The following is a 23,490-nucleotide window of genomic DNA, read 5'->3' as shown; positions in this document are numbered from 1 at the left end:
GTATATATGTATATGTATATATGTATATATGTATACGAGTATATACATACATATACGCTCAACTTTGTAAAAGAGTGGTAGCAGAGATAATTGTAGAGATATGGCGATACATACTTGTGATTAAAAAAGCATAGACATACATACAAATATACATACAAATATGTATATATGTATGTATACCAATATTTATGTATCTCTGCTTCATCTTACACGAATATACATATGTATATATATATATATATATATATATATATATATATATATATATGTACATACATTTTAATATCACATAAACATCGTCCATGATAATTTCTTCGCTTCCTCCCTAAATAAACCTTGCAAGATAATATATACATACGTATGCATATGTATATGCATAATTTCAATGATCATCATACTTGTTCTTTCCTCCCTTTTCTTCTTCTTCTTCCTCTTCGCCATTTTTTGTTTACGAGATAATAAAAACAATGTTGTAATTATAATTCGAATAATGACAGCAATAATAATAGTAATCATCATCATCATTATCATTATCATCATTATTATTGTTATCATAATAATAATAACGTCGTGATATAAATATAAGAATAATTATTAACTATAATATTAAGAATATTATAAGTAATCTCCACTTTTTTTCTTCTCATTCTTTTCTTATCTTTTTACTTTTCTTTTTCTTTTGTTATCATCTTTTTAATCCTCTTTTTCATTCGCTATTTTATATATTCTCTTTCTCTTTCTCTCTCTCTCTCTCTCTCTCTCTCGCTATCTCTCTCTCTCTCTCTCTTTCCAACTTTCGAATGAATTTCTTACAGAGAACCATTACCGTCTCGTTCGATTCGTAACCAACAAAGAATGCCTGTGTCGTGCGATAAGTAAGTAAGTATTATACTTCAGATCGTTCTGGTATCTAATTTTATCTTTATTTCTCACCCACCCCCTATCATCATCGCCTATCACCATACAAATCACCATTTATTCGGCAATGCATTCTCTCTCTCTCTCTCTCTCTCTCTCTCTCTCTCTCTCTCTCTCTCTCTCTCTCTCTCTCTCTCTCTCTCTCTCTCTCTCTCTCTCTCTAATAATTTTATTACATTATATGATATTTATTTTCATCGACATTTTTTTAATAATATATTGCGAAGCAGCCGCGCATGCTTCCATGACCTCGCCTATAAGCGTTACAAAAAGAAGATGCACTCATCATCAGTCGTCGTAACTTTACGCTTTTTTCTGTTTGTTTATTCATTTATTTGTTTATTTATTTATTTATTTATTCATCCATTCATTCATTTCTTTCTTTATTTATTTATTTTATCTATTCGTTTATTTAATTTTTGGTTTTGTTTCTTTTTTTATTTATCTCGTGATATCTTTTATATCCTCATTAACTACGCGCTTTTTTTTTGGGGGGGGGGGGGTGAAAGACTATGTCCAATACTTGTTTCCCTCCACGCCTTCTTTCTCCTCTTTCTCTTGCTTCTCCTTCTTCACCGCCATCACTACCATCTCTTGTCTTTTTCTTTTCTTTTTCTTGTTTCTCATTCTTCTCGCAGGATATTACATATATTGTATACTTTCATTTTTCTTTATCATGGCGCACACGTATCTTCCTCTTCTTTTATTTCTTCATTTTCTTTCTCTTTCTTCACTTGTCTCTTCTTCGTATTCTGCGTTTCATTTGGTTTCTCTTGTATTATTATTATTATCATTATTATTATAATTATTATTATAATTATTATAATTATTATTATTATAATTATTATTATTATTATTAATATTAATATTATTTTTATCATTATCATTATCATTATTATTATTATTATTTTTATTTTTATTATTATTTTTTATTTTTATTTTTATTAGTTTTTTTTTCTTTCTTTCTTTTTCCTTTGAAATATTCTTTTGGTATTTCAAGCGTGTATAGCGTATACGTCTGTTAGTGTTTGTGTGTAATGTATATCTGTGTATATATACATATATGTATATATATGTGTATATATACATATATTATATATATATATATATATATATATATACCTGTATGTATTCCTGTACGTGTACGTGTGTGTGTTCGACGTGTAGTTACTACACGGATAAATCGTTCGTAGTGACAGAATAAAAACGTCGCTCGTTCGATTTAGGTGTCCGTCTCGGCAGCTGTGTCGCTTTATATAATAAAAAACTTTGCTGAAGATATAGAAGTTATCCGAAGGTTTTGAAACGCTTAGAAATCCTTCGAAAGAAATTTCAATGTGTTCTACGCCAGATCGAATATCTCTGTGTCTTTTTCTTCCTCTATCTCTCTTTCGTCTTTATAAGAGATTTCGAAAACAATTTCGTTCGACTAACTTTTGCGTACTGTAAGTACGTAAGTAAGTAAGTAAGTAAGTAAGTAAGTAAGTAAGTAAGTAAGTAAGTAAATAAGTAGGTACTTACATATGTATGTAAGTACATTTATTAACAGTATTCTTTATGTACTTCGTTCGAAGGACGTGCCGTTTACATGTACATTTTTTTTCATATTCGTTTCTCTTCTTCCTTTCTCTCTCTCTCTCTCTCTCTCTCTCTCTCTCTCACATACATTAATACATACATTTGTATAACGTATATACTAATTATTTGAATTGTTAATCTTGGCATTGTAACGTGTGATCGTGATATGGCGAAAAGCATCAAGAGAGATTCTTCTCTATTAAGATGATCGACTTGGATTATATCCAAAGTAGGAAAGAGAAGGTTAGAGAGAATTTCCATGAGATTAGAGACAAGATTAGAAGCGGGAGAAGGAAAAAGAAAGCAAGAAAGAAAAAGAAAGAAGAAAAGGAAGAAAGAAAGGAGGAAAAGAAAATATGAAGAAAAAGAGAGAGAGAAAAAAAAAAGAAAAGAACGGAGCAGAAGCCATTTTGGAACTTTACAGAAATAAATGACATATCTCTCTAGAAAAGATAAAAAAAAAAAATCGTAAAAATTCGTTTTCTGTGAGAAAAAAGCAAAAGCGAGTTTCGAGTTAAGGGAACGCGATTCTCTCTTCCTCTCTCTCTCTTTCTCTATCTATCTATCTATCTATCTATTTCTCTCTCTCTCTCTCTCTCTATCTCTCTGTCTATTCATCTCTCTTTGGTTGTAGCGAGTTAGAAGCTCAAACAGCTTCAGATCCATAACAGCACGTCGTCGTCGTCGTCGTCTCTGTGGTCCGAATTCATAACTCCTTTTATAAGATTTTTGCCTTAACTACCATGATCTTGATCGAGCTCGTCCAACGATTCCAGTCTTGCTATTGGTGCCTCGTTTATCGTGAATTCCCACGATATATCTTCGCTAGTTTGTCTCGACGATTCTTGACGTTGACCCGCCGATTGGACGACGACGCCATCTTGTCCATTACCATTCGTACCTCCTCCACTTCCAGCGGTCGATTGTTGTTGACCTAAACCAACACCGCTTAATCCTACTGCCGTCGTCGTCGTCGTCATCGTCGGCGTCGTTGTCGTCGTTGCTCCTGGTAATGTCGCTATTACATGTCTAACACCATTTTCCGTTCCCCTTTGTTGTTGATCGTTCGGACAACGATGATTCGAGGATGAATCCTTACGTGAATCACCGCTACGAGGTCTCTGCGAACTTCCTCCTCTTGGTTCTTGTACCGAAACAACGCAAGTCCAAGGATCCTCGCCTTCCGGCTCGGATCGTTTGTTGAACGAGCTGTACCTACTTTGACACGAAAATACTCGTTCTTTTATTTGTTCGTTAATTCATCATTTATTATAATAATTCATTTAAATGATTTTTTCTTAATTCTCTTAATAATATATATATATATATATATGTTTATGTATACGTATATGTATATAGATATAGATTGACGCATACATGCACACATACCCGCTCCTAAACTCTCCTCTTCTAAATGCCGCAGGCTGGCTGTGCCAAGCGTGTGGCTGATGAGCCTGTTGGGTGGTCGTAGGTACTGCCAAGTCTACCGGCTGACTCTGTGATCTCGTTGGTGCCGCTCTTCCGTTCAATGCTGCCTGCAGGGCCGTCGCCAACGCCGACGTATCCGACGTCATTGTAAGTCTCGATGTTCCCGATGATGTCGACATTGGTTCCCTTGTTGGTGGTCTACTGCGAAAGTAACCCGGACAGTCATTTCTTTTTGGTGAATGTGAAGTTTTTTCTTTCTTTCTTTTTTCTTTTTTTTTTTCAAATAAATAATAACTGTCGAGACCGCTAGGGGATGTATGTCAGCGATAAAGATACTTTAAGCACGTGATTATGTACAATTGGATTTGGTTGGCCACTAAATTCTCTAAAATTATCCAGAGCAGTGTCCCGTGACCACGTGTCTAGCATCGATCTCTTTCTCTCTTTCTCTCTCTCTCTTTCTCTCTCTCTCTCTCTCTCTCTCTCTCGCTCTCGCTCTTTCTCTTTCTTCCCGAAATATTCAATCAGTCATCGACATCGACATTCTATCCGTCTAAATTATACTCCGTATAAATAATTACTTACGTTACTTATGTACATACACGTGTGTGCTGACAAATGAAAATTATCATGAGATGGGAAAAGATTTTTATTAATGCGATAGAAAAATGTTAGCTTCGAATTGATAAATAATCGATCAAACCATTATCGCTTGCATTAGTGTTCTATTAAGAGTGAATCAATTCAATACTACGTTTTTATTGCTCTGCGATCCGTCGTGTGTATATATATATATGTGTGTATATATATATATATATAAAAATTTGATGCAGCATATCAAACGTTTGATAAACTAACTAATTTTAACTACTAAAGGGAAAGAACGTATTCTAAAATATAATGTTATAAGCGATTATTTAAATAAATAAAATACATACTCTACTGTCATAGGTAGAGCACTTTTGTTTTCACGTTTTGTTGTGAACATTGTGTACGTATATATGTGTATATATATATACAGGTTGATTATAAATTAAGAGTTTATTTAATGTCTTCTTCGTTAAGAGCAACAGAAGTGCGTATTAAGAAAAATTTCATGATTTATAAAAATCAAATATTCCAATAGTACGAAATAAAACATACGATATAAACGAGTGTCTCGTTTCGTATTTTTAAAATATTTCATCCATAAAATCATGAAATTACCTTAATAAATTTATTTTCTATTGCTCCTAACAAATTTTGTATTCAACCAACCTTTAATTTATAATCAATATGTATATATAAATATATACGCATATAATACATACGTAATTACGTACATATACATATACGTGCTAGAAACGAAAAAAAGTGGAGATAATGAGAAATAATTAAATAAACAGTCAAATAAACAAACAAACAAACAAACAAACAAACAAACAAATAAATAAAGATAAATAAGAAGGAGTCGCGTGTAAATCTAGCAAACTTTTTTTTTTATTGACCCATTTATCCTATCAATATCACTATCATCAACGTTTTTCAACGTTAAAATGCATATCCTTTTTTTAAAATCTTTTTTCTTTTCTTTATCTCTCTCGAAGAAATCTCGAAAACAAGGAACAATGTGCGTTGCGAATTAAAAGATGCAGTCAATCAGTCCCATGCGTGATATATACTTTTTACACTAATATCGGTATTATTTTTTTCATTGTGACGTGATGGGTTTTGAGTAAGCGTAATAAGAATGTCGAAAGGAATAAGGAAATAATATAAAATAACGTATCATGATAGAATCCTTCGGCTCGACGATATGTTGAAGCAAGCGAAGATGATAAGTTTTATCATCGAAAGGAGGATGTGATTTTAATGAAATCTTCTTCTACGTGTTTAGATAAGATGATAAGTACATGCTCGCTCTCTCTCTCTCTCTCTCTCTCTCTCTCTCTCTCTCTCTCTCTCTTTCTCTCTCTTTCTCTCTCTATCTTTTTTCTTTTTTTCTTTGTTATACTCGCGACCGATCTAGCGTCTTTATTGAGAAATTTATTTGTTTCGCGTTTTTATCTATCGGTTACGATAGTCGAATGTCCGTCGAGCCAAGAATAAGAATCGTTGTCGTTCGTTTTGTCCGCAAGATTATCTCTTTGCCAATGTTTAAGAAATAAGAAAAAAAAAAGAAAAGAAAGGAAGAAAAAAAGAAAAGAAAAATAAATAAATGAATAAATATAACACACGTGTATCGGAATATTTTGACAGATTTTTGCAAATGAATGTAAAATAGAAATTATTTAGAAAACTTGAAACTTTACGTCGATCAACGTAAAAATATATTTATGTAATATATATATATATAAAACAATTTTTATATGTATATATATACACACACATGTATATATATATATATATATATATACATATATACATACACATATATATATATATAAACGATTCGATTTGCTTTGGTTTAGAATATTAGGGAAACGTATCCCAAAGTAAATTTAATACCGGAAAATAAGCAGTAAAAAAGAAAAAAAAATAAATAAATAAAAGAGAAGAAAAAAAAAAGAAAAAAAAAGTATAGGAGCACAAGAAGAAGCCCGTATCAGAGACGTTATGTACACAAATGAAAGAAATTCCCGTGATACCCACACAAGTTTTCCGTGTCGAAAGTCTCCTACACCATCGGCAGTTTTTAAGATACGTTGCTTGTTTCTCCAAATCCAAAAAGTCGAAATCCTTCGTGAAACGCTAGAACTGCGAATATATGTGTTTGCATGTGTGAAATTGTTGTTTGGCAAAACAAAGCGAGATTATTATGCGGAGACGTTGTTATCATTTACGCCTATCACCAAATTTTTTCCAACATTTGTCAACAAGCGCAATCACTATGTAATTCAAGTGATAAAAAAACTTGAACTTCATTTAAATATATATATATATATATATATATACATTTTTTTTAAATTGTTATTATTAATGAAAATACGTACTTCATTTATATATACATATATATTTTTTTTAATCATTATTATTAATGAAAATACGTACTTCATTTATATATATATATATTTTTTTTTCAATACTATTATTAATGAAAATGTTTAAATGTAGCAGTGATGAGAATCAAATGAAAATTATCGAAGAGAATGCAAATGATTTGAACAGAAAATAGAAAAGGAAACGAAAGAAAAGGAAAAGGAAAAGAAAAGAAAAGAAAAGAAAAGAAAATTGAGCCGTTCTAAGTCTAGTTGGAAATCTAGATTGAAAGAATACGATTTAAACGCATCGTTTCCTTCGGTAATATCGATGTCGCACGTTCAATTATGATTCAGAAAGAAGGGATAAAAGGAAACAATGACTTTTGTTCTTTTTCTTTTTCCTTTTTGTTGTTTTGCTTTTTTGTTTCTTTCATTTTTTGTTATTTCTTTTAAAACTCTCTTCTTGTCGTACCTTTCCAATCCACAAAAGGAATAATAAAAATTGTTAACTCTAAGATTGAAATTATTACGTATCCTTGATCAATCCAATAATTCTTTCAATCGACTTGCGCAACACTGCTCTGAAGGGGGTTTGAAAGAAGAGTATGAATATGGTCACCTTCGGAACTTGTCCAATTTTTCCAAAATAAAAGACGCCGAAATCAAATGCAACTGATCCAGGGATTTCGAAAGAAAGCTTTTCAAGAATAAAAAATATATCGATTACTTCCTGGGGAGAAAAGAATACAGAGTGACTACTGAGAAAAAAAATATATCCTGATGATCTACTTAATCATTTTGATAAATCCCCTGATAAGGGATGTATAATATTGTATAAATTAATTCCAAGGTATTATCGGTTATTATAATCTAATAACAGGGTAGACATAAATATGACGGATTATAAAAACGTCTAAGAATAATTATCGGTCGCGACAAGGGTCGTACTTTTTTTTTCTTTGTTCTTTTTTTTTTCCCCCAATTAGAATGATCTTTGTTTTACCTAAATAATCCATGAGACGTGCTAGGTTGGATCTTTCCGTTTCCATTATTCGAAATGGCTGGAGTTGTTGGTGGTTGGGGCTCGCTGGCTGATCTTTGAACGAGTGCGGGTGCTCTACCGGTTTGCCTAGCCGAACCTGCTGGTGCAGTTCCAGGCATCATTTCGATGCTAGAACTCTCCCTTGAGGAATTAAGAGTCTGTTGGAGCAACGTAAGTATCAATCTTATGTCACCCGTCATCGAGTGTTCCAATGACGTCACTTGTTTCGACAATTGATCTATCCTAGCATTTATTTCTTCTATAGGTCGTCCAGGTCCACTTTGAAAGTCGCCTGAAATCGTCCAAAATAATCAAATACGTTTTATAAACGTGAGAACGTTAATCCTATGAATAATTAGGAAATATATTAATCAGCAATAAAATACCATGAGAATGAGGATGTTGAGGTGGCGAGGGAGTCGTATAATGACTGGATGTAGTCGACGTTGGGTGTATAGCGTTTTGACTGAGGCAGCTTTCACCAGTGGCAGAACTTCTACGTGTTTGTTTAGTCAACGGCGTTGTCACTGATACAAAATAAGATATTGTATATGTAAGGAATTAATCGCGTTTACACGGGGATATTTAAATGTCTCGATAACGAACAATGATCTTATATACAATGATCGCTGTTTTTAATATATATTACAAGTAACACTCTAAATGACAAAGCTATGATTGTAAGTTCACGTTAGAAAGTGGAATCGATCCGTAACTCATTGATATACTCGTAATGATGTCTCCCAACCTGGAGTCTGGATTCCGTAACAATAATTTTCTAATCTGTCTCTCTTTCTCTTTCTCTTTCTCTCTTTTTCTAATGATATAGGTATCATAAACACATAACGATGCGTGGGCCTACCGACCCAATAATGATCTCAGCTTAAAAGAGGGATTCTACTTGCGATAAAAACTTACTCTGTTTGGCGAGGTAATCATGACTCGTTAGAGGCTGCAGATGAATCTTGTGCTGACGTAGGTCCGGAATACTGCGCTTGAGATGGGTTAGCATGCCTGAACAACCATGTTTTCAAGGTGTTAACGAACTCGGGAAAAACCAAACGCAACCGCAAAGCGTAACACACTCGTTTCACTTACGTAAAACTTTTACAAGCAAGAAGAGGGAAGATAGAGGGGTCAAAGTATAATTGTTTCGGTAATGTAGACCCGAAACATCGTATAATATGTCCAGCTGAGAAAGAGTCAAACGTACTTTCGAACGATCTACCGAGGATGTGAATGAAAAAAAAAAGAAAAATAAAAAAACAAAAGAAAAGAGGAAGAGAAAAACAAGGACAAGGAAAAAGAATACATAAAAAAGTAAAAAAGAAAAAAAGGGCGGGGAGGGGAAAAAAATAAGAAAAATGAAAACGCTTAGAAAGATCCCACTTTCAATAATCGAGTATTAACAAATAAAAATCTTCGATACGCATTTTTTTAGCCTTCTCTAATAAGTCACCAAATGACCACACGCAATATAACGTACGATATAAAACAGAAGGAGAAAAAAAATAAGAAAAAAGAAAGGAAGAAGAAAAGAACGAGATCTAATAAAAGGCGGTTCGAAAGATGAGAATATCCGTATCGATCGAGGGGGATCTATTATCGTGCAGTAAACCACATTCCTCAAACAGTAAGAAAAAGACAGGCACGAAAATTGAAAGGTCGATTCTGAATAATAAAATACTTAATGGGAAATGTATAAGACGAGATTGACTTGCTCACCGGTAATGGAGTTCAAAGTTGAACTCCTTTGCTTCGGTTCATCGAATTCCAAATTTAATGGCGTCACATCTTGGCCAGCTTTGTCGGTACTAAATTCGAGAATACCGTGGCCGCTACTTTTGTCGCTGTAAATATAAATTTTACATTTTGTAATGAAGAAATAAATTAAAAAAAAAAGTTACAAGATAAAAAAGATAATTACTAGTCTTCTTGATCGTCCTGCAAGGAATCTTGTCGACCGGTAGGGATAAGATTGGTGCCAGGACCTCCTCCAGGTCCTCGACGGTATCTTGGTGGACGGAAGGCGAATCTCCTGGCGTCGACGTCGACGTCGGTTGGAGTACTGACAGGAAACCTTGCTGACATTGGATCTACACCGGCCTGTTCTTCCTATCAAACGAATAATTTTTCAACGTCGAAGAATTTCTTCTCGGTTTGATTAAAAAAAAAAAAAAGAAGAAGAAGAAGAAGAAGACGGAAAAAAAACATCTCACAAGGTATATACAACTTACATCTCGCATATTAAACGTAATCTCTAGATTTTGACTGAAGTGATTTGAAAATTCAGGATAAAGTGCCAAAACGTCGAGTAAATCGTCTCTGTGTATCTTATGAAGATCGCAATAGGTCAAAGCACGAACGTTGCACGAGGACTTCCCAACTGTTGGATAAATACAAGGATTTTCACCAAATATGTCGTCCTTCCCGAGTATGGCCATTACGATGTCGTCCTTTAAAATTTCTATACTTCCACGTGATATAAAGTAAAGGGACGTCAAGACGTCTCCGCGATGGACCAATGTGTCCCCGGGTGGTGCATGCGTCGTTTTGAATTTTAAAGATAATGCTCTGCGTAAAATATAAATTGGACAAAGAAAAAAAAAAATTGAAATTACTTTTTTATCGAATATTATACGTATGTATATATATTCGTCGCGATTAAAATTATTATACCTTAAACAACCTGGACTAGCTCCCTCGAAAGCTCTACAATTGTTTAATAAATTTCTATTGAGATGAAGACAAATGTCAGCCTGAAGGCACTCGGGGAATCCTTTGAGTACACTGTTCATATCTATCCCGTTGGTATACGTCCAGGCATGTTGAAAATATTCTTCCAAACGTTGTCGAAGTGGATTTGGTATTTGATGGAATCTTATGAACTCTCTAACCCTGAGCATTTGCGTATGATATCTTGCTGTACCACTGTACAATCTTTGTATGATCGCCGATACGTTTCCAAAGATACTGGCGTACATTAGTGCTAAAAAAAGAAAAGAAAAGAAAAGAGAATAAAAAAGGAATGAAAAAAAGAGACAAGAAAAAAATAAAAAAGTTTTCAACTAAATTGTTGATGTTAATGTTATGTTACACTACGCTTGTAATATCAAAGTTTGATCCCAATTAAATAAATTTATATACTTACATCCTATCAGCATAACGATAATAGTAAATATCTTTTCAGCGTCCGTGTTGGGTGCAACGTTACCAAAACCGACGGACGTTAAACTGCTGAATGTGAAGTAGAGTGCTGTTATATAACGACTCTGAAAAATAACGAATAAACGATAATAAGGATAATCAAGCAAATCAAATTGTTTTCCATGAAATTATATAGAGACTTTTTATTTCTTTTTTCTTTTTATTTATCTATCAAATTCTTTCTTTTTTTTTTAATTTTTTAATTTTTTTACCTTTATACTCGGTCCACCTGTATTGTTGTGAAAATAAAATTGATGAGTATCGTTGGCTAGAATATCCAACCAACCGACTTTACTCTTCAGAGTCGGCCTTTCCGCATTTCCTATGGCATACCTTTGAGAGAAAGGGAAAAAGAAAAAAATTGATTAATTTATTTTTATCGATTATTAATTCACAACTTATCGTCGTTCGAATCTGAAAAAAAACAATGTTGACGGATCTTTTCTCTCTTTTTTACGAGACAAATTTTTTTCTCTTTACTTTTTTCTTTTTTTGTTTCTAACTCACCATATACAGGCCATCCAATGTGCAATGAGTGCGAAACTGGCCATTAAAAGGAGCAAAACCGCGGCTCCGTATTCGCTGTATCTGTCGATTTTTCTGGCCACCCTAACCAAGCGTAGAAGACGTGCGGTCTTGAGAAGTCCGATCAAGGTCGTCGTCTGAAAAGAACGCGTCATTTTGTCCATCTAACACGGCTGACCGATCATTTTAATTATATTGTTTTCTTTAATATTTCTGTTCTTTTTCTTTCTTTCTTTCTTTCTCTCTCTCTCTCTTTCTGTTTTTATCTTTTTATTTTCTTTCTCTTTCTCTTTTTTTTCTTTTCTTTTTCTTTTTCTACCTACGATCGATAGCGAACGAGAAATGAACGTTCAATAGCTCGAAAGCAAAGAAATTAATTAATTAATAAATAATTAAGTAAATCGCAAAGAAGCAGTATTCGATCGAGATAATCGATATGCAATAATGATTTTAATGAAATATGCAATAACATGTCCGATCTACAAGGACAATTGAAATTATTGAAAACTCGATCGGGATAATCCTTCAACTTTGTCTTTTCTTTTTCTTTTTCTTCTTCTTCTTCTACATTTTCCTCTTCTTTTTCTTTCTTTACTTTTACTTCTTTTTTCTTTTTATATTCATGGAAAGTATCCCGACCGAGTTGTCGACGAGACGAACGATGTTCAATATTTCAATGTAAGTAATGTTATAGAGAGACTGTCAAGAAATGTCAGAGTTCGTTCCCATCTGTCTAACATTTTATGTTTTTTTTTTCTTTTTCCCTTTTTTCCTTTTTCCTTTCCTCTCCCTTTAACCAATTTCACTTTTATATTTTATGAACGAAGATGAATTCTATTCGCGTTTCCATTACCTCGATCGTTACTCCTTTTTGATATATGTGTGTATGTATATCGAAACGACCTAAATGTACGTAATAAAAGCCGATCTATACATTAAAAAATTACGAAATAATATCTTTAGTAAAAAAATAAAAAAAAAATAGATTTTTTATAGAAAAAAGAATTTTTATATCGAGCTATTGTAACGTTTTTTTCCTTTTCTTTTTCTCTCTTTTCTTCGCTCTTTGTTTTTTCTTTTTTTTAAATTACGTTATCTATCAACATCAATATTAATTTTTGATATGATAAATGCTATAAGGGTAAAAAAAAGAAGAAAATAAGATAGAGGTCTCTATTACATGCTCCCTCTTTTATTCCTTACCTGTGATCGACTGACACAACACTCCTAAGAGCGACTTCCGAATCGAAGAGATTAAGTAGAAATTGAAATTATCGTAATGTACATCTACCTTATTCTGATTGATCATGATTAAGATCGATCGATCGATCGATCGATCGATCCATCGATCTTTTGAGATCAGTCACGGATCGACCAGTAGTAATTGTGACATTTCATTTACGAATTTATTGGCAAATTATATTAATTTTTTTATTTCGCGTTCAAATTTTCGCGAACTACAAAGCAAGTAGTATGATTTATCGATATGGACGAGTCACGTGACGTAACGCGCCAAATTCGAAATTTCGGTACTGATTTTCTCTCCGTTTGAAATCAAGTATATTTTTTCTTACACATATATATGTACATATATACATATGTATGTAGCATGTACGATATACATAAATACAAATCATATGTATGTATATATGTATGTATATATATGTGTGTGTGTGTGTGCACATTCGAAAAAGTACAAAATCGATTTAAATTGTTTTCTTAATAAGAAACATACTTTTATTTTCAGCGCATGCAAATCCATAATATATTCGTTCGACATATACATATGGACAAATATACAAATATGTATATACACAAGGCAGATTATTACGTAGTTGGAAAGATGAAGCGTTCAAGCGACACAAGTAACACAATTATATGCTGGTGTATAATACAATACACAAAGTATTTTTTGATGTATACGTAGTATATACACGAAACGCGTCCTTAGAATTTCATTAACTTACCGTGATAATACACTCGATGTAAGGTCAAAGTTATTATTTTTTATGTCGTATTAAAAAAAAAAAAGAAATAAAAGGAAAAATCATATTGCACAAATTTCGAACAAGTCACACGCGTTTCGCATTCCACTTATACATGAATTGATTATATATACATAAATCGTAGTATATAATATTTATACAGGTAGTCCTCAATTCGGAAAAATTACTCTCAATTCACGAAATTAATTAATAAATTAATTCATTTACTTTAAATATATATTTAATATATTTAAAGTGTATGTATATAATGAAAACTACCCATATATGTAATATAATACCACAACGTAATATTCAGCACAGTTACAAACATGTCAATGGATCAAAAGGATTAAATTTAGGATCTGGATTAGATTTATTGGGTCAATTTTACAAATGGATTTTTTTGTTTTTGTACAGCTTGCAACAAAAGCGTAAGAGAACGGAAAGATACGAAAAAAAGCTCGATAAGAACAGGATCGACGTAGTTTTGAAACGAGAAAAAAAAAGAGAAAAAAAAACAGAAAAAAATAGGAAAAAAATAAAAAAAAAAAAGTAGATATCCAGAGAAAAAACGGCAAAAGCTTACGTACGATCGTTTCAAAATCCCGCTGTTAAATTTTCCTATTGGATGCTTTGTTTCTCTATTTGGCCCTCTGCGTCTCTTCTGTGTTTTTTGGTGTAATACGTCTCTTCGTGTGCGTGTGTACGCGCGCGCACGCGTGCTCTTATTCGCATAGTTCTGTGTACGTTCGCACGGGCGATTATAATGAAATTAACCAAAATATAAGAGAGGGGGGAGGGAGAGAAAGAGAGGGAGAGAGAAACGATCCTATAATTTCTTAATTTACGAGCATTTCGTCAGTCAGATAATTTAAATAAATATTTTCGAAATTACATTAGAAAAGAAAAAAAGCATCTTTTCCAATTTATTAATTATATATTTATATATTAATAGATTATATTATTTATAATATAATATATATTTATAAATTATATATTAATTATATAATTATAATTTTTTCATTCTTGTTACCGTAAAGATGTAAGAATTTCTTTATTATAATTATCGAATTCCTCGCGAGAATTTGCACAACGCGGATTGGAAAATGAGGAAAAGAAAAAAAAAATTACAGAGAACGTGCATCGCAAAGAAAAATAATTTCCATTCTTTAAGCGTGCGATAATGCGTGCCCGTGAGATAATAGATTTGATTTGAATTAATTAATCTTCAGAGTATCGATCGATAATAAGAAATGAATGGATGCATCGAAACGCTCGTAAAGAAGCTTTGCGACAACTCTGCAACCCCTATCAAGCGATTAGATGGTTTAATATATACCTATATTTATTTGTTTTTTTTTTTTTCAATACTTAGCATGTATATTTATATAATTCTTAGAAAAAAAAGTAAAAAAAAGGAGGAGATATATATATAATAATAATAATAATAATAAGTGAATAAATAAATAAGAATAAAAATGATAAATCAAACGATGTAAAAGCTTTTGTTTCTTTATCCGCGCTTTTAATGAATTAGAAGCATTGATTGCTAATTGTATCATAATGGGAGAGGAAAAAAAAGGACGAACCGAATAAATCGATATATTTCATAAAAATCATGAGCTAACTAACTACTAAATGATAACTATGCAATATATGTATATATTTATATATGTATCTGTATAGTAATTATTCTTAACGAATGTTGATATCAGATATAAATTTGTTCATATTTCTCATTGAAAAAAAATGTCTAACGAAATAACTACTACGAATTCTAACTATTCGATACTAATTATAAAAAAAAAAAAAAAACAAAAAGGGTTCGTAAAATTTAATTCGATGCAAAGATCAATGTTTGTTAGGGGACAATCATCTAATAATCATTCGCTAATCTAATAAAAATTATTATTATATATATATATATATATTTATAAGGGAAAGATATCATTCGTTCTCTAATATCTGTAATATCATCGCCTGCAACGTGATCATTCTTTTACGAAGAAATTAAGGATATAAATAATATACAATATGCGTAGTATGCGAAGAAAAATGTACATAAATGGGATAGAAAAGAAACACAAAAAAAATTTCAAGATAATTTTATACGACGAATCTCTTACACGTAGGAGAGGTAAAAAGGAAAGGAATTGTTAATGCGAACGATGTAGCAATTGATATTTTTCTCTTCAATATCGATTGAATTGTATATCGTCAGAAAAGCATTTTATATACTTACAATTTTTATATTTTATATGTATATAAATAGAAAAAAAAAAATTTTTTTTTCATAGATATGTACTATGCATTATACATGCTCATGTTCCTAATCGATGAGATTAAAAAAGAAAAAAAAAGAAGAACAAAAATAAAAAAAAAGGAACTAGAAAGTTAAAAAAAAAAAGAGAAAAATAGAATATCCCTTGGTAATAACGATCTACTCGCACAAGAAAAATATCATCTAAGTTTGATCGATCGAAATTAATTATCTATATGCATTTGTAACGCATCAATAAAAAGCAATTATTTTTTTTTTCTTCTTTATAAAAATGACATACGCGCAATGGTTGGTTGTCCTTATTCTTTGCTCTATTGTCTTTCTAACGATGACGATGACGACGACGACGACGACGACGCCAGCAGCACCGAGCACTAGATAGACGTTGTTAAAAATGGGCTCAAAATCTTTTATACCACGAAGTACTCAACGATGCTGTACTACGTTAATTCTTCTTCGCCCATTTTCTTGTTCTTTTTCTCCTTCCCTCATTTTTTCTACTTTATTTCTTCCACACCCCAACCCACCCCATCCTACCCCATCCCCATGTTTTTTCTCATTTCTTTTCTTTTTTCTTTCTTTTTTTCTCTTTTTTTTTTCATCGCTGCAAGAGTTGATCTCGCGACAGCAACGGCACGCATCAAATAATATGCTCTTCGTGATATTCGCCTAGATTAGAAAAATCGTTCTGGTGAGATTGAAAAAAAAAAAAAGAAAAAAGAACAAAAAAAAATAAAGACAAAAAAAAGAGAAAGAGGAAAATTGTAAAAGAAAAACAAGGGGGAAGCAAAAATGTCTTTATAAAAAATTTCATTATTTTTCTTGTGCGAAGGATCGCTTCTCTTCTATATCGAGACCGATGAAATTCTTTCCAATAATTAGCAAATTAATTTGATTAAAGCTTCCTACGTATTAAAATGGGGGTTGCAGTGTTCCTAATTTATACAAATCATTTTTATTCATCCGCTATCGTTTCTTGTATATTGATTATATATATATATATATATATATATATATATATATATATATATATATAATCGATTTAAATTTCGTAATATACACTCTAGGAATTTACGAATTTACGGATGAATATTAATTTTACAAAAGAAAAAAAAATAAAAATAAAAAAAAAACAAAAAAAAATATAGGTATATATAATAAATGGAAATAGTGCGAATCATTCGGGAGTGTAAATACGTACGTAATATTTCTGTGAGAAAGTTTTGTGTGTTTTGTGTTTTACTCGTGCGCGCGCGCGTGTACGTGTTTCCGTATTTATATATTTCGTTTATTAAGCAATGAAAAATTATATGTACATACATATATATATGTATATATCTTTATGAATATATACATAAATATATATATATGTGTGTGTGTGTGAAGAAGATAGATAAAAATAGTGATATAAAACATACGGCTGCGGTGATGACTTTTTGATCACTGTACGTGTTGTATATTTGTCTGTTTATGTGTGTGTGTGTGTTTGTATGTATATGTGTATGTGTATATGTATAAAAAAGAAAACGAACGTACAAATCGAACTCTGCAAAAGTTAATTCGTACAAACGTCAGCCTGTGAGTATTTTTGTGTGTATGTGTGTCAACTAACCTCGTCCTTGTCCAAGCCGAGCTACGAAAACGTTAAACTGAGGTTAAAATTCGTTACTTTTATCATAGCAACTGTGTTACTTTTTAATTTCTCTTTAAGAAGAAGAAAAAAGGGACAAAAAAGAAAAAAGGGTAAATAGAATTAAGTGAAAGGAAACAAAAACAAAAAAAGGAATAAAAAAAGAAAAAGAAATATATATATAAAAGAGAGAGAAAGAGAGAGAGAGATAGAGAGAGAAAGAGAGAGAGAGAGAGAGAGAGAAACAGTGAGACAGTGAGAGAGTCAGAGAGACAGAGAGAGAGAGAGAGAGAAAGAGAGAGAGAGAGAGAAAAGAAAAAGAGCAGTCTCTCCTTCTCGTATCAAATTTTAACTCTAAATATATTTATTATCTTTATTTTTTCTATGGGAAGGATCAAAAAGGAAGAAAAAAAAAAGTTTTAATTTCTACACGCCACTACCATAATCGTCGCGCATTTCGTTGATATAATTTATGACAGAAAAAATTCTTCTTTTCTTTTTATTTCCATTTGTTTTCTCTCTTCTTTTTTCCAGTTTTTTTTTTTCTTCTTTCTTTATCCGAACGTAATCACGCGTCGTTCGTTGGCGAGATTTATCGAGAAAAGTTGAAAACGACGACAACAAAAGAAGAAGAAGAAAAAAAAGGGAAAAAAAAGTATGATCGGTCGTACCTCACGAACCGTCGACTTTTCCTGGGTCACATATTTTAAATTCTCTCGATGAAACCCCTTTCTTTCTGCATATATATATATTTTTTTTAATAATTATTATAAAAAAGAAGAAAAGAACGAAAGAAAGAAAAACGCTCGTTCAATCGCGTCGCAAAGGGTAGGTAGGATAAAACTAAAAAATCCAAATTAATGAAATAGAATCGAGTTAAAAATTGATTTGTAAAATAAGAAAAAAAAAAAGAGAGAGATAAAGAAGAAGAACATGAAATAAGAATAATATAGAAATAGAAATAGAATTTAGAAGTAGAAGAAGTGATAGAAGAAAGTAGTCATAGAAATAGTAGTGATAGTAGTAAATAGAAGAATCAAACAGAATACGATGAAATAAATAATATAGTAGAGATGGTATTAGAATTATTTTATTATATAAGGATTTTTGACGACGACGACGACGACGACGACGAAGTGTCTAACACTTTAGACAATAAAGAGCAGAAATGTTCACAGCGAAAGAGACTAGACTTACTTACACATTTAAATATTAAGAGATTGTATGCATACACGTGAACACAGGTACATGCGTTTTCGAATGTAACGAACCAAAAAAAATGATGTACAAAAAATATTAAAAAAAAAAAAAAAGAAAAGAAAAAGTAATAATAACGAAGGTACAGAAACTATAACAATGAAAAAAAAATAAATAAATAAAAAAAATAAAAGAAACACGAAGTTTTTCTATTTTATTTTATTTCTTATTTCTTATTTTCTCTTTTCTTTTTATTTTTTTTCTTTTCTTTTCTTTCCCTTTTTCACCAACAACTAGCTCAAATTCGATCGTCTACTCGTCTACAATCTCAAAAGCGTTATTATTCGATTCATCGTCGACTTCGACGTTTTTATTTCTAATGGTTCTTTTTTTTCCTTTTTTTTTGGTTTGCAACTTTTTTCGCCTCACGAAAAGTCCATAGCACGCGCGATACTTTTCGTTATTTTTTATTCTTTTTTTTCTTCTATTTTTTTTTTGTTCTTTCTTTTCTGTTTTCTAATTACTTTTACTTTTCACGTAAGCTTGGATCGCGCGAAACGATTTTTTTTTTTTTTAATGCACGTGCGATATAAATCGATGGATAATTATCACGAACGGCGATTGAGTGAAATTCAACTAGGGAAAAAAAAGAAAGAAAAAAAGAAAGAAAGAAAAAATAAAAAAGAAGGGTAAAAGGAGCCATCTCCGATTGTCCATTAGATATTTTAACGTTGCACCATTAAAGCACGACGGACGAATCGATTATTTATTTTCAACGAAAGAACGAACGAACGAACGAACGAATGTGAAGGAGGAAAAAAGAGAACCAGAATAAAAAGATTAAAAAAAAATAAACGAAAAACGTATTAACGGAAGAGAGTAAAGAGTGATGTTTCAAAAAAAAAAAAAAAGAAGAAGAAGAAGAAAAGAAAGAAATAGAAAAAAGAAAGAAAGAAAGAAAGAAAAAAAGAAAAGGGAAAATAAAAAGAGAAACGATAAATCGAATGAAAAATAATATACAAAAAATTTTGTAAAGAAAATCATTCAACACCGAGAACGTCGAAAAAAGGGGAAAAAACGAACTAAGCACCAGTCCGGAAAGACACACCTATGGGCACTTAACTTGGGCTCGGCATATCATCCTAATTCGTATTTACGAGCTAACACCGACATTCTAAATAACTTTAAGTCGACAATTTCGATCCCGAGAGATCGCTTCTATCTCTTTCTCTCTCTCTCTCTCTCCCTCTCTTTCTCTCTCTCTCTCTCTCTCTCTCTCTCTCTCTCTCTCTCTCTCTCTCTCTCTCTCTCTCTCTCTCTCTCTCTCTCTCTCTCTCTCTCTCTCTCTCTCTCTCTCTCTCTCTCTCCTTCTATCTCGTACATATCAAGATTCAATATATCTTTCGAAATAATCGATGTTGTTTAACAGAAGAAAATCCTAAGACGTTTAAAAGATCATAATTTAAAACGAATCGGTAACGAACGCTCGGGATCGAACTCGACTATATAAGAAAATATATCTTGACGATATTTTATAACGTCGTGCAACGATTAGACTCACCTCGTCCGTATCAGAGCCAACGAGTAGAAGGTCGAAGGGTATTGCGGCCACCAAGTCGATGATGAACCAACCCTTCAAGTAATGGACGGCTATCTTTCCAGGATGCGACACCACTTCATCGTTACTGTTGACGAAAGTCGTGCGAAAATTTATGATGATGTCCACGATGAATGTGACGTCGACTGAAAACATCGAGAAACTCGCTTATCGAATCTCGCTTAATTATATCTAATCCCTAATTAGATACGTATGTTTAATATCTATCAACCACCCGTAATTTGAAATCTATTTATAGAATTTCTATCTCTCCAGCTCTCTCTTTTTTTTATGAAAAAAAAAATAAATAAATAAATGAATGAATAGATCAATAAATTTCACTTCGAAATAATCAAAGTTCATCGATCGATCGATGATATTAGTTCGATGTTTGATATCGAACGAATATTACGAGGAACTAGGGCGATAGAAAATGTAGAAAAATAAATAGAAAAGGGCAAATATAGAGATAGAGATAGAGATAGAGATAGAGATAGAGATAGGGATAGGGATAGATAAATAGTAGGAAAGAGAGAGAGAGAGAGAGGAAATAATTTCTACTCAAGCCATTGGCCCATAGATTATTTAGCGAGTTCTGTCGCACCTGCTTCGTTCAATTTCCGCTTACACTCGCATCCTCCCTCTTTTACTCTTTTATTCCCACCCCCCTTTCTCCCTTCCTCTTTCTCTCTCTCTCTCTCTCTCCCTCTCTTTCCATCTCTACCTCCTTTTTCCTCTCTGTCATAAATTTTAATAACTCAGCTATAGAGCCATGGTGTCGGCTAAGTTAGACAGGATTCAGGTCATATTCTTTCTATTCTTTCGATCTCCAATTCTTTTCATGTTTTAGTCTTCCTTACTTCCGTGACGATTAGAGTAAAATAAAAAAATAAAAGGAGAAAAAGAAAAGGAAAAGAATAAGAATAGAGAATAAGAAAGATCTGGCATTATCTAAGATATCGGTTTGTCTATAAACTTACCTATAAAGTCTATGATGACGATCGGGTCGTCACCGTATTTCTTGTTCTTCTTGCTGTTATAATCCGGCTCGGACAGCACGAAGGCGGCGACGTATGGCGTGAATATGGCTGTATACATTACGAGAAGTAGTATCACCCAATCCCAGACCGCTTTGAAGGGCGAGTAATGTAATATGGTCCACTTGTGGATTCGAGGCGATTGTAGTTTGTACTCGGGAAGGACGTCCGCGCCGAGGGACAACACCTAAAATAATAATTAATTGTCCAAAAAAATTAATTCATACGTCCAATTAATTTTTCTTTATTTCTTATTTTCTCCTTTTTTATTTATTTAATTTTTGTTTTATTTGTATTATTTTTCTTCCTTCTTTCCTTTTTTTTTTTATATCACCCATTTGTCATCTCACGTAATTTAAATATAGAATAATAAGATTAATGGTCCAGACAATTTATTATTATTATTATTATTATTATTATTGTTGTTATTATTATTATTTTCTTTTTTCTTTTTCTTTCTTATCAACCCCTTACCACTTTACATAATTTTTATATTTTACAAATTTATACTATATATATTTATAAGATGAGCCAAAAGTGATTTTCCTTAAGTGATCTTAAAAGTAGCTCAAATAGAAATTACCCCCTTCTCTGGGAGACTGTTTAGGCTAAATTTTCTTCTCTCAGATTTCGTACAACTTTCTAAACTTGTAGTTGATTTCACAATCTGAGAAAAAAAAAGAAAAAATAAAGAAAAGAATTAATCTCAAATATCTCGCAATAGAATAATTAATTTTGAAAACCATCATAAAGACTTTTAAAAACCCGCTCTATATTCATTTTTATTCCACTTCTTCAATCGTTATTACATATTCCGAAAAGTAATGTTTATTTATTTAATAATTTAATAATTCCTTCTTTTTTCTTGGCTGTTGTTGCATGCTACTGATTTTATTACTATTATTGTTGTTGTTGTTGTTGTTGTTGCTGTTGTTAGATTGAAAAAATAATTGAATTAAAAAGAAAATAAATCTTCTTAAAGATTATATCGGATATGTATCCATGTAAAGCTATATAAAGCATTAATCGCTGACCTGTCTAGCACAAAAGCGTTTTGAGTTGCTAATTGGACTCTCTGCCATTTAAGACGCTAGCGTAGATTCCCTCGCCGTCACCACAAAAAAAGTGCATCGATTGCAAATCGTTACACCAAACAAAATTTTTCCCTTCGTATGTATCAAATTAATTTCTCATAAATTTCTATTACTCTTTCACAATATTTTTTATCGGGCACATCACATAATAAATCGGAACACCAATCATTATTCTTTTTTTCGTACGACACGTAATTACGTATGTACACGACGAGCACACATGAATAATTTAATAAAAATATTTTATCACTCGGTTGTACAATATTTTTATAAATAAAAAATTAACTCGCGTTGATTTTATTGAAAGTTGATATTTATATTAACTACTAGAGGGTGCTAATATATATAATATATATATATATATATACGCATGTATACATACACACACATATATATAAACGTTCTAAAGACAACACACCCTTCTGATGGTACAAAAGAGAGGGAAAACGTTAGGAACGGGTCAACAATTTTTTTTTAATATAATTATATCAACGTCTTCGGTAATGTATTTTATAATAATAAGGGTTCACACGCGAATCACCATTTTTATACTTTCTTTCTTCTTTTTTTTTTTTTGTTTTTAATCGACGTAAAAATAATCCCGAATGATTAACACGAGTATTTTCTAATCGTTGGTATACATATATACGTAAAGAAAATAATAAAAAAGAGAAACGATGTTTACGATGCACACCCTTTCGAATTCTTCGATGAAAAAAGACTTGGACCGATGAAAACAAGAAAGAAAGAGAGAAAGAGAGAAAAAACAGAGAGAGAGTGAGAGAGAGAGAGAAAGAAAGAAAGAAAGAAAGAAAGAAAGAAAGAAAGAAAGAGAGAAAGAGAGAAAGAAACAAAAAAAACAAGGAAGCGTTATCGATTGGAAGAAGGTAGCCTCGTTTCAGAGGGAGGAAGCCCTGGAATGTTGTTTACACGATAGACCAGCACGCGTGGGGAAAGGACGAAGAGTCCTGCTCGAGCGCTGGCTTCACACTGATGCAATGCAGGCCGCGA

At 32.0% G+C, this 23,490-nt stretch overlaps 1 protein-coding gene across 26 annotated transcripts in view; it reads right to left on the bottom strand.

Moving 5' to 3' along the window:
- Window positions 1-23,490, bottom strand: part of LOC127065625 (potassium voltage-gated channel unc-103) — a 138,667-nt gene that overhangs the window by 4,202 nt on the left and 110,975 nt on the right. For 14 of the 26 annotated variants that reach the window (XM_050998226.1, XM_050998326.1, XM_050998243.1 and 11 more), the window contains 17 exons: window positions 21,329-21,572; window positions 20,313-20,494; window positions 17,537-17,557; window positions 11,641-11,795; window positions 11,346-11,466; window positions 11,078-11,198; window positions 10,606-10,915; window positions 10,164-10,500; window positions 9,854-10,041; window positions 9,652-9,776; window positions 8,845-8,940; window positions 8,313-8,453; window positions 7,888-8,218; window positions 7,504-7,581; window positions 6,556-6,660; window positions 3,874-4,125; window positions 1-3,714 (listed from right to left, as the gene is read on the bottom strand). The exon at window positions 1-3,714 is cut by the window's left edge and continues 4,202 nt beyond it. In XM_050998226.1, coding sequence (XP_050854183.1) covers window positions 3,231-3,714; window positions 3,874-4,125; window positions 6,556-6,660; window positions 7,504-7,581; window positions 7,888-8,218; window positions 8,313-8,453; window positions 8,845-8,940; window positions 9,652-9,776; window positions 9,854-10,041; window positions 10,164-10,500; window positions 10,606-10,915; window positions 11,078-11,198; window positions 11,346-11,466; window positions 11,641-11,795; window positions 17,537-17,557; window positions 20,313-20,494; window positions 21,329-21,572 — 3,291 coding nt within the window. In that variant the 3' untranslated portion in view covers window positions 1-3,230. The remainder of the gene's footprint in view (window positions 3,715-3,873; window positions 4,126-6,555; window positions 6,661-7,503; window positions 7,582-7,887; window positions 8,219-8,312; window positions 8,454-8,844; window positions 8,941-9,651; window positions 9,777-9,853; window positions 10,042-10,163; window positions 10,501-10,605; window positions 10,916-11,077; window positions 11,199-11,345; window positions 11,467-11,640; window positions 11,796-17,536; window positions 17,558-20,312; window positions 20,495-21,328; window positions 21,573-23,490) is intronic. The other 12 variants (XM_050998253.1, XM_050998273.1, XM_050998262.1 and 9 more) reach the window with 12 other exon arrangements.

The sequence above is a fragment of the Vespula vulgaris genome, chromosome 1 (genome assembly GCF_905475345.1).
Source record: "Vespula vulgaris chromosome 1, iyVesVulg1.1, whole genome shotgun sequence".
In the NCBI taxonomy this organism is placed as follows: Eukaryota; Metazoa; Arthropoda; class Insecta; order Hymenoptera; family Vespidae; genus Vespula; species Vespula vulgaris.
The sequence above is the reverse complement of the archived record's forward strand: the minus strand, read 5'-3'. Positions and strand labels throughout refer to the sequence as shown.